Genomic DNA, 16983 nt, shown 5'->3' with positions numbered 1-16983 from the left:
GACTTAAGGCCTTTCTCTCTCTCTCCACTTATCATCAGGTCTTTCAATATACTGCCTCTTTTCTTCTTTCTGTATATTACTTATTTTTCCCCTAGACACATCATCTCTTAGTTTTCCCTATATGCCAGAACTGTTTTCCAGTACACTGGAAAAAGACAATGTGACATTTTAATCCTAGGACTTCTTCCACAAAAGGTTTGTGAATTTTCTATGGCACCAGGTACATTCTCCTATCATACAAAATGTTTGAAAACATTCTCAAAATATTGCATTAGCTCAACCTCAACATTGCTCGGTATATCCAAAATTTGGTTAATTTTGGTTAATATTGTGAAGAATAAGAGTTAAATAATATTGCCAAGAATACTGCCTTTCCACATTTAAGCAAAAATATTTTAGTGGCATCCTATGCATTATTTCTCTGAAACAAAATGAAATGCTTTTCTTATTCACATGCTGTTCCGTATGGGTGGCTTTGACTAACACATGCTGTTATTGAACATTTAAAACACATTTTATATTTGAATTTTGAGTTACTCTAGTTGTGAAAATATGTCACCCATGCTATAAAAAGATTGTTGTCCTATATCCCAAGCCTGAACTGGCTTCTACCATTACATAGACCTTAAATGAGAGCTCTGTTAAATTCTTTTCTGAAGCAGTGTAACATTTATTAGCTTCTTTGCATGATTCTCTGATGAACAGATCCACCATGTTTCCAGCAACATGGGGAGAGAAGAAAAGAGAAAATGTCCCAATAAAGGAAGATTATTTTTCACTACCTTGAGTGCTGTTCCTTTAAGAAAAAATGAGCTTGCCAGCCAGACATTTAGTTTCCATGGAAATAGTAGTTACCACCTACACTTCAACTGTGTAAAGAATATCTATAATGGGCAACAGAACATTCATTTAACAAGCAGCATTGTTTTTGCTGCGTGAATGCCTGCAGTCCTAAATTTGTCTTCCAAATGTGCTCCTCTTTAAGTAATTTACTTCTTACTTTTTGTACAGTTAGGTGCCAGACTACCAGTATGTCTGCAAAGAAGCCAACCCCTTTACCCCAAGGTTTAAGCATCTGATTGAAAGGTGTTCTAGAGGCAGTTAGCATTTATTAGAAAACAGAGAGACTTGAGCTGCTGTTGCTGCCAATGCATTCCTAGGCCCATGTTTAACCAGTGAAATCTACAGCAGTGTTCCAGCCCCAGTCCCCCCACATGCCCATGCACGAATAATACTGCATTCTTAAGCTTCCTGGACATTTTCTCTTTTGAGCTTACTTTGGTACTGACACATACATCAGAAGTAAAGAGATAATGCCCCAAGTCAAATTATGTTCTACCAGGCACAGAAGCAAAGCAGCCACAAACAGGAGCCATGAAAAGCACATGATAATCTCCTCCCTTAGAGTTGTGAGAAGCGCTTTGAAATCCACCCACATACCATACCCCCAGGGAGGAACTGGGTAGACCCTTCCTGGTTTTGAGGTTAGGACAGGATCTTATCAGTCATCCTTCTTTGCCCTATGCACTTCAGCAATGCATCAGCAAGCAACAAAGATGAGAAATCCTCCCACAAAGCATCAGAGTAATGAAATTCAAACAGGAGCAAGAGACAGTAAAGCATAATATCCAAATTCCTCTGAGAAGAAACATGGAAAAGGGCAAATAAGCAACTGGTACACACACAAGTGTTTTTGCTCTTGTGAGGGTCTCATGACCTGCCTTTAGGACATACATGATAAGTTATGGCATTGTGCTATAAGTTACCTGCCCATTAAAAAAAAGTTCAAAGTCAATTTCAGCAGTGACATTCACCAGACAAGCACCAACACAGCTACTGCCTTTCTGGGCATCTATTCTGAGGAATGCAGACCACTCAGGCACAAAATAATACTAAAGGCTCATAATACTCTCAATTTAACATTACAAGGAGATGATCGTTTTCAAAGACAAGGGAGCACACTTTGAATATCTCCACCCATTGTGAGCTATGTAATTTTGTACCAAGAACTAGACATTACAATATTCAACGTCAACATTAATGTCAAGTGACCAACTGATATATACAGTTGGTATATACACTTGTACATGTATTCATAAACTCCTTGGTTGAAATTAAGAAAGGACACTAGTGTGTGTGTGGGGGGGGGGGTGTCAAATCTAAGCTGTTATTAGCACCAAAAGCTTCCCTCCCAGGGCACAAAGAAACTTTGAGGAAGGGCTGGGGAAAAAACTATTTGTTCTCAGAGGGAGGTTAACCTCCTTCACTTTGGTTCCAATTTCTTCCTGCAGTTGCTATTTTTTTTAATGTAAAAGACAGAAATGTAATAGCATTTCATATCCTCTCTTATTTGATCGTATTTAATTTTGAGTTGAAACTACCATGTCCTCAGAAGTGAATATCTGTTCAGGTTTCAGAATTCTGTTTCAACTAATTATTGCAGCCACTTCTGGGATACTAACACATTATCTCAGTATTGCTTGTCTACTGGTTAAATTATATCTTAATAATTCTAATTTTAAGAATTAATTTAATTCTATTAATTAATTTAATATTAAATATTAATCCATTAATTAATTAATCTATTAATATAATTTAAAATTAATTTTAATTTAATTTTAATCTGAGAGAAGGAAAACTCTGATCCCAAACCTCCACTGCCTTGTGGCTACATCCAGTTATGGAAAAGGCTTCAGGAGTCAACCTCGAGACAACATCCGGAGCCGGAGTCCCTGAGGCAGTTCATGGCTGAACACAGTCACGTTCTGGCAACTCCTGCGACGCCGCTGGAACCAACCGTATTGGCCTCTGCCTTTCCATTGGACCATTTCAGCAACATGGAGAGGGGGGGATTTGCTGCATGGGTAACAGCCTATCCTCCATACCTACTTTACCCAGGCTTCACGCACTGGAGAGGACACTCTGTTCCAGAACCACCATTCAGAGCATGACACCATAGTCTTCCGAGACTAAAGGATGCCAACAACAACAATTCTAATTTTACTGTACAGATGTCTAACTTAATTTATAACAAACTTGCTTTCTGAGGTCTATTGTAGAGACAGAATTAAACAGGAGGGCAGGAGGTCTGGTCTAGAGGGTCAAGCCTCCGTTTGCCTGAAGATAACATCCGAAGGTCACCAGTTTGAGGCCATCGGCACTGTGAATGGCGAGACCTTGAAGCAGCTGACAAGCCAAGCCGAGTTATTCCACCTGCTCTTTGGTGTGAGTGAAGAAGCGTCTTGGCTGCCCTCCATGTGAGAGATGAAGGAGCTGCTTGTCAGCTTGCGTGGGAGGAAACTGGAGGCCAGAATGTGATACCAGATCAGAAAGATCCATCTGAAATGTTGTGGTTCTTGAAAGATAGAATCTTTCTTCAATTGTAAAAATCCCTATGGGGAGTTAGAACAGCCTGCCTATGTAAACTGCCTTGAATTAAAGTCTGAGGAGAAATCTGATGACCAAGAAAGGTGGTATATAAATACCTGTATTATTATTATTAATAAACCTGTCATGCCTACATTGTGCAAATCATAAAATGAACCCAGAAACAGGTGGAAGGGATAAAACAAAAAAAGACAAGGTGGTGGTACAAAGCCATAATAGCAATGGCTCACCTGGGGATTTTGTTGAAGAGTAAGCACTGGAGCAGTGGCCACTCCTCTTTACTGTAATCAATCAATTGACACAAAGGAAAAAGACAGGAGAGAGGTTATTCATAGACATGAAAGGAATGAAAGCAACGTTTAAAAAAATAGGAGAAAACCATTTGCTTTCCATCAAGGAGTGTAGTGAATTTATATATTTACTCATATATGCTTTTATAGCCAATGCAAAATATGATTCTTAAATTGTGTTATATGAAATGCCACACATGTTACGGGAAAGGAAAGATACCACACTGGAGCGGGGATAAAACTAGGCACCAACACTTACTTACTTACTACCCAACATGACTGCGTAAAGACTGAACTTTAGATTGGTAATATATTGAATACTCTGTCCTTATTCATCGGGTCCAAGCACATAAGGTATTGAATGTACAGCAATACACTTTCTGTTTGTGTGGGGATCAAGTCAACTGTAACCTTCCACAGGTTACAGGTTACAGTAAGAATTCTGCAGTAAGAAAAACAACTAGCATAGCGGTTCCCAAACCTTTTAGCACTGGGATCCACTTTTTTTAAACAACACTCTATTGGGACCCACTTAGGTTTACCAGACTTTTAAAAAAGGAAATCTAGAAAGAAATAATATTTTATTTATTTTTAAGTAATAATAATCAGAAAAAGACCATCAAACATTTATCTCCCTATGTTTACACATGCTTGCAAACTGTAGAAGTTCATCTCTTTACAGGATAATTAGCAGCTACCGTATCTGATATTTGAATAGCCTTAGGGCTTGAGGCAATTAGTTATCTGATCTTTCCATCACCTACTGTCCACTCACCAAAAATCAGATCACAATCCACCAGTGGGTCCTAACCCACAGTTTGGGAATCACTGAACAAGCATTTTGGATTTCAAGGCTGAAGTCCTCAGTGATGACAGCCACCAGTCACTCAAGAGACTCTTATTTGAATGTTCAAGGGCCCAGTACTATCCAATCTTTCAGAACTGATGCAGCTGTGCTAATGGGGCATGCGCTGCATCCTGTGGTGGGTGGGAAATCACAGAGTCCTCTTCAAGGTAAAGGGACATTTGTCCTCTTACCTTGGGGCTGCATTGAGGGTGCAACGGCTGGAAAATTGGATAAAATTGGGTCCTAAAACATTCCAAGAGCTCATTGGGGGAAAGGCAACAATGATGCCAATTCTAAGAAGTTATCCAGTAATCAAGAAACCACATTTTTGTAACTATCAAGAAACCACTTGCTCTAAAACACTGACATTGTAAAATATTAACTCTGGAGGGATATTTCATTCACAGATTTAAAACATTATTGAGTTGAAGGCAAATATGATCTTAAGTGAACAGGACATTAGGAAAAGCAAGACATCTGGGAAAGGAAGTCTAGAAAGAGGTGGGATCAAGGGAAGAAAAGTGAAAAGATGTCCTTTGTGCTGACCAAGGTGGGGGAGTTAAGAACAAGCAGACCTCAGAAGAAATTGCAGCGGAGGGAGCAACCAAAAGAAAGTGCACGTAACTGTCTTTGCTCATATTCTTCCTTCGCTACCTTTGTTTGTAACTCCCCACCCGTTTCTCTCTCTCTCTGTCTTTCTCTGTAATCTTCCACACAGTTGAATTTGCAATATTTCTTTGGGGCAGGAAACCTTTTTCTCGGCCTTTGCTGCCCGTGAAAAACTGTAAAGCCGAACATCACTAATGGTGCTATATTAAAAATAAAATAAAATAGTCCAAGGTTGGGCAGAGCCAACAGAAAGCAAGGAAGAGAAGATGGGCCAGCTGTAGCCCATCTTCATATATATGACGCATCAGGAAATGTCAGATAATATTCATTTTCAGTTCCTAGTGCTTATTTCCTTCCCAGTGGGTATACCTGAAACAGGTGACTTGCTTCGAAGTGAAGGTCCAGGGCTTTTAGATCCAGAATACCTTTGTGTCCCACATGAACGAGAATAAGATGTTTTCATAACGCGACATTCTGTAAACAAAAACAGATGAAATATTTCCAGCGAGCTGTCAATTCCAAACAAAACCACCCACAGCAGAAGACATTCTATCACCAAAACACTAATTTCCCAAACAGTTTTTCTCAACTGAACAAATGGTAGTTTGGAAACCCACAAATTCAGAATTGTTACAACCTGGTCAAATGCTGAACAATGCAAAAAATTTTCCAAGTTGCTTTAAAACTAGAGATTCAGGGCACAATCCTAACCAGGTCTACTCAGAAGTAAGTCCTATTTTGTTCAATGGAGTTTACTCTCAGGAAAGCGTGATTAGGACTGCAGCCCCAGTTATTCATTCGGTATAGTGGGAGAATGAAGTACTTACAAGGTTGCTATCTGTAGGTCTCACCCTCACTGGCACACCAAGCTATTATTTTACATATGGTAAAGTACACTGACATACTGCAGGCTCTGTCAACCTGACTGGAGATAGACCTCTTCCACCTGTTCCCACCAGTGTCTTTCCAATTTAACTGTAAATTTAATCAGTCTGCCAACAGAGTCTGCAATCTGTTTCCTTCTACTACATGATCAATAGGCAGACAAAAAAGATGCATTAAACTATTTAATAGTGGATACTGCAAAACTGCTTGGGTTTCACCATACAGCTAGCTACTTTATCAAACATTTTGAAAGCAAATTTGTTTATTTCACTGGGTTCATTCAGGAGACACATGTCTAAATACTCTGAACTTCCAAAATGTGCTTTGATACAGAAGTTTTCCATCTTCATCAAGTATAGTACAGGTAACATGCAAGCACTGAATTTGAACTAGGGAGAAATCCTTACACCTCAGTGTACAGCTTAAGTAATGGAGAAAGAACACACATTCATGTTTCAGGTTCAGATTAATCTAGGACAGTAGTTTTCCAAATTTACCACGGTCACAGTGCCTTTCTTTTACTGCAACCTTTTCTTCCAGCTCTCCTGGGTACCGCCATCTTGGATCATGCAATATCTTGCGTGATCCAAGATGATGGCTCCCAGGAAAGCTGGCGGCTCCCAGGAAAGCTGGAAGAAGAAGCAACTGGGACATCCCTCAGTGCCCCTGTAAGTTCACTGTGGCACCTGAGGGCACCACAGTGCACCGTTTGGGAACCACTGATATAGGGTTTCAGGTTCAGGAGAGAAAGTTACCTGTTTCTTAGTAGCCTACAACCACTTCCCCAAGTGCCAGTATTATTCCTAGTCTCTGTGTCTGTCTCCAGGTATGGACTGGTGTCAAATACAGTTTCCCACCTTAGAAATTCTTTCTCGTGACCTACCTCATTAGAATCTTCCCAATAAGCATCTGCAGTAGTTTTAACTGACTGCACAGGAAGATGGTAGTGGCAACAACATCAGCATAGTGCCTTCTGTCATCTCCCATCTTCCTAGTGACAGTGAACTGACAGTCAGTGAACTGACAGTTCACCTTAAAAGTTTGTTCTCCAGGAACAAGCAATACAGTAATCTTTGAAAATGTACTACATAACCATGTACAAAGTATTTTAAATACGAGTCTGCAACTTGGAAAAAACTGTGATAACAATGGTTAGATCCATCAAAGCTCCAAAATTTCTTTAAAAGCAAATTTAAAGATATAACTACAAGATCTACATTGCATCTTTTTGGGTTTAATATGAACTGGAGTGTTAAAATTTCAATCCAGCCAAATACTGGTCTAATTTAAATTTTCTAACTAGCATGGTAGCCATCAGAAACCAATAACAACCACTGTTAAACATTAGAAAAAGCAAACTTGAACCTGGGTCCTTTCCTATTCCCTTTTAAATTTCTATCTAGTCCTTTTACCAGGCAAAATGTGAGAGACTTAAGGAACTGGCATTGAAAAAAGGCAGACATAAATATACATCTCCTTGAACAGAGGCACAATGTATTAGTTACAAAGAGCTAATGAAGAAAGGATATGGTTTTAAGCTTTCTTCCCCCCCTCCCAAAATACTGACAGATGTGGTATCATATCACCATGCCAGCTATGCTGACAGTGATTTTGTGATTTATCAGCCTAAGGAATTCTTTCATAAATAGTGGCCATATACTCGTATACAAGCTTTTAGGAAACTGTTACTCAAAAGGTCCAAAATAGTACTATTTATATAATGTCACGTGATCCCCAGTGAATCTGTTACGTGAAAATCCCCTTTTTCCCTTTTAGTTGTGATTTTATATCTGGTTATGTTACTATGGACTAAAATATGCAGGCTTAAACTTCTCACACAGGCCAAATTCAGGTCAAGTCACAAGCTACACAACCTCCACCTCTCTAGGCTGGCATAGTAAATCATTGTTTAAGTGTCTCCTACATCACTGTATTCATTGTATTGTTTTAACTCAATCACTGCTTAAGTACTCTATGCAAATTTGAACTGTTTTCCTGGGTTACTGTATTGTTTAAGTTCCCCCAGCTTGGAAGACAGTCATTTGACCCTACTGAACGTTGCTGATAATCCTTTCAAGTTTTACATATTCCAGGTACCCCACTGTGTGGTAGTAAGCAAGCTGCTGAGCTGTCGGGCTAACACAGCTGTGGGACTCACACAGCTGTCAGGCTCACACAGCCAGCAAAACCCTTTTTAAAAGAGGGCTTCTGCCACATGCTCTCTCTCTCTCTCTGGCTCTGTCTATCCAAGGAGAGAGTCTCCCAGGACTCTCCCCCCCCCATCCAACTGCTCTACAAGTCAGGTAACTATCTCGTGTCTGGGACTTTTTCCTTTCTTCCCCCCCTTTTTTTCTCCCCTTCTCTCCCCATCTTTAGTCAGCAACTGGGTTTGGCAGACCAGGGACCCCTAAAATCCTTCCCTACAACCGTTCCCTTTCTAATTTCCTCGGATGCACCAAATACATTTCACATGCAACCACCATAAAGCTAGGTACACTAGATGCAAGTACCAGGAACCAAGAAACATATACTTACCATTTTTCATGTGCATTATGTTTACCTGTGTGTTTTTGCAATAAAAATATAATCTTTGATTAAAAGTTATCTTTCTCTCAGTCTCCTCCTTAAGCTAAAAGGAAATTTCTCTGCATTACGCCGTCTTGTTATCCAGCCTATGGTCCTGAAGTTTCCAATAAAGGCAGTGTAATTATTCCCCTATACAAAACAGCCCTTACCTTCAAAGATTACCTTCAAAGAAAGGTAATTACCTTAACAGATTACCTTCAAAGAAAGTTTGATCATTCTTATAAAGGCCAATACCATGAGATATTGCCAGACAACCACACTCATACAGCAAATTTTATTATTAATAAAAGCAGCTTACATAGCAAAATAAAAATTATCTATGTAATGCTATTAATATTCATGGTACTTTACAAAGCAAAACAAAATTCTGATTATTTTCCTCACCAGTACTGGGTCTCTATTAGAACAGTGTGGGAAGAACTATGCAGTCCAAGAGTCCCATTTGATTACAACTGTGAACAGGAGGCTGGCCATACAAAAGCATTTTTGGCACAGCCAACATATGAACTGGGCTAAGTGGGATCTTCCAATTCCTTAACAACAAATCTAAGAGGTACACACTTACCACTGTGGTCAAGGACAAAATCATCTTGAGCATAACGGTACTTCTCAGGTCCACACGCAATGAAAACATCATCATCACCAAAAAAGTCTTGCAAACAGGAAACCTTAAAAAAACAAAAAACTAAAGTAAATCATTTCTAACTAAACCTAAAGGCTAGACCAGGGCTGTCAAAGATAAGGCCCAAGGACCTGATGCTGACCCTGTAAGCAATTTCTCCCGGCCCCCATTGTAATTGGGCTCTCTCTTATCTTGAAATCAGGAACAGGATTTGCACAATTTCTCTACTGTCATTTGCAGCTAATGAGTGAGAACAAAATGCTTATTTCTGGCCACCATCTGCTTAATGATGTCACTTCTGGCCCTCTGCAGGCACCATGAATGCTATTCGACCCACTATATGAAGCAAGTTTGACACCCCTGGGCTAGACCAAGAAGAAAAACTTGTGTTTTTGAGCTCTTTCTGCACACATGCAGAAGAATATAACATGGGGGTTTCAGAAAGTCAAGCACAAAGGTTGGTAATTACTTTTCCAGAACAACCTAAATTGGAAAGAAGAAATCTTTCATACAAATGATCAATTAAGATGTATCATCCAATATAAGTCACTGTAAATCATGAACGCAGCATACAGGGCATAATCCTAACCAGGTCTACTCAGAAGTAAGTCCTATTTTGTTCAATTGGGCTTACTCTCAAGAAAGTGTGGTTAGGATTGCAGCCACAGTCTTGTGGCAACTTACAAACAAAAACATTTAGCAGTGTGCAGTGTGCTACTTTTTCTTTTTGTATATTACAGTTCACAGGATGAACAAAGTAAAATCATTAGTAGGTGGCAGGGATATACACACAAACATTAAAAGCAAAAGCCATCTGAAAAAGCAAAAGCCATCCTCTTTTATTTAGCAGGGGGAGAGTAACTGGCCCACCTCACCCCAGCACTGTCTGTTCTAGTGGCTGTCTGCTGGTATTCCTTTGCATCTTTTTAGATTGTGAGCCCTTTTGGGACAGGGAGCCATTAGATATTTGATTTTCTCTGTAAACCGCTTTGTGAACTTTGTTGAAAAGCGGTATATAAATACTGTTGTTGTTGTTGAAAAAAAATTTCTATAGCAATGGTGCAGTGTTTCAGTATAAATTCTAACTAATCAATTAAACTAGTGATAATTTATACTATAAAGAGGCTCATTCGTTTGCTCATCCTACAAAGTAATACAGGTTATCTGCCAACAGTGCTTATCTGCTGTCTACATAGGATAATGAGGTCAGTTTCTACACAAAACAATAGATGGACACAGTTCTGACATCAGCAATGTCAATACAGTAGGAGAACCCTTTTGCATGTCTGGATACTCTGCTATAGATCTTAAGGTGACCAAAAAATGCCAGCAGATTAATCAGCAAATTATTTGAATTGACATACAATGTCCTTTCGCTAGTCCAGTAGTTCTAAATCTTACATTTTAGTTATTGCGTGTGTGTGTGTGTGTGTGTGTGCGTGCGTGCGTGCGCGCGCACTTCTAATATGTTTCTTACAAAGAATGACCATCCATTTCTTACTCTAACAAAACCCCTGTTAAGTTTCTAGTTCTCAGGAAAGAATGGGGGAGAGTGCATTTCTGCCCTGTTCATGAATAAGCATTTATGGCTACACAATAAGCTTCGCCAACCACAATCAAAGTGGAATTATGCTATTTGTCTACATGGAACTTACATAGTAAGCAAGAGGCCTTTTCAATCATGCATCTACATTCTTAATTCTTTAAAATGTGTACCCAAACAAGACAGCAGAGTAGAGAGACAAATGCAAAATAAAGCAGCTGAAGCAACTGGGATAAATTTAATTTGAGAAGGGAGGAAATGGGGGGAAAGGCTGTGACATTCAGTGCTTTTTCTTAACCACAGCTAAGAAACTATATCTGCACCAATCCTTAGCTTTGCTTAGAGACTGGTTTGTAAAGGAAGTGATAAAAAGAGATTTTTACCATTATTATTTTTGCTCTTATTATGACTGGTTCTGGAGCCCCTGATATATCTCCACCCAAGACATGAATTTATGCAATCAAAGCATTACTTTTTATATGACAATTTATCGCATCATTATTGTGAATAAATGGTAGATCTTCTCTGCATAGCCTAATGCCAGCAGGAGGTGGTCTGTGAAGGGTGCAATAGTCTTGTTTAAAATAAAGAGGAAGAACCAAAGCCAGCAATTACCTCTGAACAAAGAAACAAAAGGAAAATGTCTGAAGACTAAATGGTAGAAATGAAGATTTGTTATTCCCCTCCTCCACCAAACACACACACACACACACACACACACACACACACACACACACACACGAGAACAAAAAACCCTGAACTCTCAACTTTATTCATAAAGAAAAAAAATAACAGAAGAAAAAAATTAGCATTTGGAAAAAGTAAAATATATTTTGATGGTATAAAGAAAAGAGTAAGAAATTAGTTATTCCCCTTTCAGTTAAGCAATCTAACAATAATGTTTGCATGTATTAGACTTTGTGATAATCGTAAATATTGGCTAGAGTACTGGGGAGGCTTTTTGCTGCCTGCAGTAGAATAACACACAGAATATCAATGACTTGCAGCTCTCTCAAAGATCATTTGTACAAGGCATTTGAAAGTAGTGCAGTTGTCATGGCAGCTAAACCAGAGATAAAAGGCTGAACTTACAGTAAGACAGTGTGTAGGCTGAAACATGTAGCACTGAGCATTTGTTTGATTCTATTATCAAGCTCAGTGACACAACATTCTCTCCACCCAACATCCAGTTAGCTTTAGCATAACCTCAAGGAAAAAGAATAAACATCTAAATAGGCTGTTTCTCTGAAGAAGATTAGTTCACTTCAACTTAACTAAGCAGTTTGACAAGGTAAATACCTAACTCTTCCTACTTAATACCTAGCTTGTCTGGTTAGCAGGAATATCTCCCTTCTTCAGTTGGTAAAGATTCTGCCCTTTGTGCCAGATTCTTGGGGATATTGTACACTTATCCTAGGAGAAGATGCATCCTGAATGGACAACATTCAACAATTTGTAGTATCCACTGTACAGTAACTAGAAATGCATGTCCTCATTACGAAGCCACCAACACACACACGCTCTAACTACACCCAAAGTTCTATAATGTTTCTGGTCTCTCTTTGTTTCCTTTTCTTTGTCGACCTGTGCTCTCATTTAACACAGACAGTGAGCTCCTTTATGTAGTGCCAGACATCTATATATGAATATCAGATTCAGGTAGTTGTGTGCCTATTGGTTTGTACAGACAACATGTCCCCTGCAGACAAGGTAATGGTGTCAACATACTCAAGAGACTCCCTCTAGGTAAGGAGAAGAAGATGAAAGTTTATAAATTAACTTTAAAAAGCAAAAGAGGGAAAGCAATTTGATGCAGACTAAGCACACGAAGGGGTCACACAAAATGCTTAAATATCCATTGGGAAAAAACTCAGTGTGGAGGGAATTTATCTGCTTGAGCCATTTGGGCACTAGCAGATGGGAGAAGCAACATTTTATTGCCAATTCCTCTTAGTTATCAAACTATATACAACAGGTACTCAACCAGAAGCATATAAAGTTTGACAGTTAAAGTTAAAAGAAAAAGGAGGGTGAAGAGCCGAAATAAAGATGGCTCTGGGGCTATTGCTGCACAGGCTGTGCTAGAAAAGCCCAAGAAAAGAATTGCAGAAAATAATAGTAAAGCATGCTATTAAACTAGTGGCCAAAGAAAGACAGGCTTGATCTTATGACTTACTACATTATGAATCCTTATGTATCCCCAAGTGGCTGCAAGTTTCCTTCTTTTACCAACTCTGTTAAATCATCTGTTGTTAGTGATGTGCCAATGCAATTGCTGGATGCGCCAGCATCCAGTATTGGCATGCAGCACTTGCCTCCAGTTCAAGGTGCACAGGCTCAGGTGTGCTAGCAATTAGTCCTCAAATTACACTGGTGGCAGCCAATGGAGCACCACAATTGGCACAACCTCTGCCATTGGCTGAGCCATCATGGTATGTATGGTGCTGGGTTAAGCTACCTTCCTTCTCCAGTGGTGTCATGGAGCAGCCTTGATCCATCCAGTTTCCTTGCCTCATTGACTGTGCTAACGTTAATTCCATACTGATTAAAAAAACCATTTGGGCATACAGTGATGCTTGGAGTAAAATATACCATAGATACTTGCCTATAGTGCTTAAATTTTTGCCAAATAACCCAGCTCCAATTAACACTTCGCCTTATCTCCAGGTCAATAAGAGGGCAGAGCTTTTCAACTCTGAAAAGTTTTGTTTCTTGCTTGCTCAAGCAGGTCATTAGAAGCAATGCAGAGATTAGTTTCTATAGTATCTTCACTGGGAAATTCCAGGCAAAGTTAACCTTTTATTCTCCCATTTTGCAAATGCTGTTGCAGCCTGGTTCTGTTTTGCATTTAGCAGAGATCTGGTTTTTTTCAACACCAGGATGGGATCCTCCTTTCCACTTGAAGCAAAATCCCAGGCTACAATTCAATGCACCATTACTTAAGAATAACACCCATGGAAAGCAGTGGGTCTACTACTGAGTAAAAAGGGTTGCAAATATATGCAGCTGCATCTGTCTGCTGTGAATTGAATTGCACACTCTAAGTTATGTGTTATGGGTTGTATGTTGTATGTAGAGCTTCTGGCTTAACATACCAGATATCTTAAAGGTGGATTTGATTCATGGTTCTCCTGCAGTGGTTCCAAACCTTTTTCACTTGCATATCCCTTGGCAGCCCATTTCCATAAACTGTACCCTTCATATTAGCAAAATGTTTGTAATTAATAATACAAGCCCTCATCTCCTCTATATGAAAGCCTAGACCATGTATTTATTACAGTGTTTTCTCTTTTCATCTGTTTGAAGAACAGAAGACTCTGCCTTTGTACTGTTTTGTACCAGAAGTGTGCTGAGAAATTTCCATATTATGTTTCAGCTTTTTTACTGTGCTGGTTTTCAATCACTGGTTCATACATGAATTGATGAGCAAAAACTAGTTATTGGTGGGGCTTTCACAGCCAGCTAGCTACCTCCCTTCCTGCCTTGCTGGCCCTGAGAAGCATTCTGGAGCATGACCTGCCTTTTTCTGCCATTATGCCATTCTTTTTTAAGTACCCCTAAAGGTCCTGTTGAGTGCCCCTGGAAGTACATGAATCCCAGGTTGGGAACCACTGTTCTACTGGTATGTTGTTTACAGTGCGCTTACTCTGATAGTGCTTACAAAAAGGTGGTGAAGACCAGAATTTAAAGAGAATAAAAATGTATCTTATGATCTTTTACTATGTTTTTAATAAATTAGAGACTGTAAAGTTCTTAGGTAACAATTAGTGGTAAGTTATTTTTCAGGAACTGGCCTTGGGTAAAATCAGTCAAAACTATAGTCAGACACCCCCCTAAGTTTAACCCCCGACTTATCTGAGGGTCATAGAAAATGCCATGATTTTTTTGTTCAAAACCTGCCCTCAGCTTATTTGTGAGATCGACTTATGGGCGAGTATCTAAGGTAGTTATATGTTTTCCTGTACCTGTGAAGTATATCTTCTCTGTGTTTCATAATAGGATTATTTAATTATCAAACCACCACTGTTTCCTTAGATTACCATCTCTGTTTCAAAGCCTGGATCATTCTACTACTCTGAGAACTACACTGCATGCCTTTGCTTTCTATTCACCTGCAGTGCTGCTTGATTCTCATTGTGCAGCAACATGTAAGCATCAAAACTTAGTCCAAGGATGACAAACATCAGGCCCGCAGGCCAGATACATCCCACAGAAGCTCTTTATCCAGCCCACGAGATAATTGGGCTCTCAGCACTGCCCTTTCAGCATGCTGCTTCTGCCAAGGCTTGGGAAGGCAGAGACAGAAAGAGGTCTCAGAAGGGAAGGAACGCCAAGGGGAACGAGGCGGACCAAGAGGGATGAGAGAATAGGGACACTGCTGAGGTGTTGAGGGAGCCCAAATGTTGAGGGAGCCCAAAGGGTCAACAGCCCTGCCTCTGTGTCACTTCACAGAACAGCTATTGAGCTGCAAAGTGATGCCTCCACAGAAGTAGTGCTGCTGAAAGAGCAATATGTGTGAAATAGGGCTGTCCTATAATTTGAAAATATGATCAAGATTTGCATATTTTCTCTTATTTGCAGTTAATGTTTCCTATATGAGAACTAAAAAGCTTATTTCTGGTTATCATCTGCTTAATGATGTCACTTCTGGCCTTCAGCAGGAGCCATGAATGCTATTTGGCCCACTGTATGAAATGGGTTTGACACGCCTGACTTGCAGCTCAATCCTGAGCTGCCCGGTATATGAGGCTCAGGATTGGGCCCTCAGCCTGTGACTCTACTGCTGGCTGTCTTAAATAGCCTGCTTAAATTATAATGTGCTAAATAAGCAAAAATTGATTGGTATTCTATCTTCCTTCCATATTAGGACCCCATAGCACAGCTGTGGAATTGTTCTGCAATCAGCAGGAAATGGAATTATACTGTGGTTCCACCTAGCACTTAGTATAGCAATGTATCTCCAGTCATCATGGCAAAGGGGGGAAAAAAGACTGCTACTGGGAGTCTGCTCTGGGAGGCCTTCTGAGCTGCAAGGATGTCTAAAGAAGTGTGCAAGATCTCCAAGCACTTTCCCTAAACTACAGTCAAGTTAAGGGTGAGCAAAAACAATTCCTTGGGTCTTTCTCCTGGCTTCAGAGAAGTGCACACTTCTTGCTCAGATGGAGGAGGGCAAGCCTTTCTCTGCCAGTTTAATGATATAGGGTCAGGCCTTAGCTCACCCTTCTCCCCAAAAGCCTGATGCTCCCTTATGCTTAATTAAAAGAATGTTTCTGTTAATTTCACTTTCACTTACCTGCAACAAATGTGATGCAAATGAATATTTTAAACAAATCAAATAGTTTAAACAAACAAACCACATGCTGTAAATGTAACAGCAGAAGTGCAAGTGAATCAATAGCACTTTGGCACAGTGAAGTCTGGTGCTACAATTCCATGCCAAGTCATTGCTACAAACAATGTCTTCAAAGAAATAGTAGGACAATGAGACAAAAACACTAGATTACAACCATTTGGCCACTGTGTTGTCTAGATTTTCCTTATTAAAGGAACAAATGAAGTCCATTCCAGATAAAATGGCTAGTGTAGAAGTAAACTAAGACCATATAGGTGTTGCCCATTATATGAGTTGCAATACTGAACACTGTATTTGAATACACAGAGCTTTACTGTGTTTCAGTTAACACATTAGAAGATTTCTCATTCCTACTGGCATACAGAGCAATCCTAGTATTCTGAACAGTTCCTGATTCCCTTGTACAGGACTCTGAAATTGTATTATTTTAATTCTTCACACCGGATTCCCTTATTTCACTGTCCACCAAGTAGTCTTGCCTTCAGCCCACGGCACACAGTCTTAAATCACATTTGAATAGTCTTACACTATTCAAAATATGCAGGCAAACCTCAGAGCTGCGATTTACAAATCATATCTCTGCTACATATAATCTTTCAGGGATGTCTGAAAGGACACGCCTAAATAGATGTTTTCTAGAATCCTCTGTATTAAGCTTCCCACACACATCAAAATATGAGAGAGCACAAATACTGATGCCTTATTAGCACTTCCAAAAACTGTGAGAAACAGAAAATTGTCTACTGCTTCTTGGTGCACTTTGAGTCTTTACTTCTTGCTCAATAAGTGGCAGTTTCATTATTTTTATGTTTATACATTTGAAATACAATTTTTAAATCTTTCTGACCAAATTGCAAGTAC

The 16983-nt window shown here is 39.5% G+C and overlaps 1 protein-coding gene across 4 annotated transcripts in view; it reads right to left on the bottom strand.

The window, feature by feature from the left end:
* DCLK2 (doublecortin like kinase 2) overlaps window positions 1-16983 on the bottom strand; it is a 94584-nt gene that overhangs the window by 35698 nt on the left and 41903 nt on the right. For 2 of the 4 annotated variants that reach the window (XR_010794663.1, XM_066632088.1), the window contains exons 3-5: window positions 9170-9272; window positions 5503-5607; window positions 3618-3668 (exon numbers count right to left, since the gene is read on the bottom strand). Coding sequence is in view for 2 of the 4 variants with exons in the window: in XM_066632088.1 (XP_066488185.1) it covers window positions 3618-3668; window positions 5503-5607; window positions 9170-9272 (259 nt within the window). In the remaining 2 variants the exon portion in view is untranslated. The remainder of the gene's footprint in view (window positions 1-3617; window positions 3669-5502; window positions 5608-9169; window positions 9273-16983) is intronic. The other 2 variants (XR_010794664.1, XM_066632090.1) reach the window with 1 other exon arrangement.

The sequence above is a fragment of the Tiliqua scincoides genome, chromosome 6 (genome assembly GCF_035046505.1).
Source record: "Tiliqua scincoides isolate rTilSci1 chromosome 6, rTilSci1.hap2, whole genome shotgun sequence".
Lineage (NCBI taxonomy): Eukaryota > Metazoa > Chordata > Lepidosauria > Squamata > Scincidae > Tiliqua > Tiliqua scincoides.
This window is presented reverse-complemented; position numbering and strand designations above follow the sequence as displayed.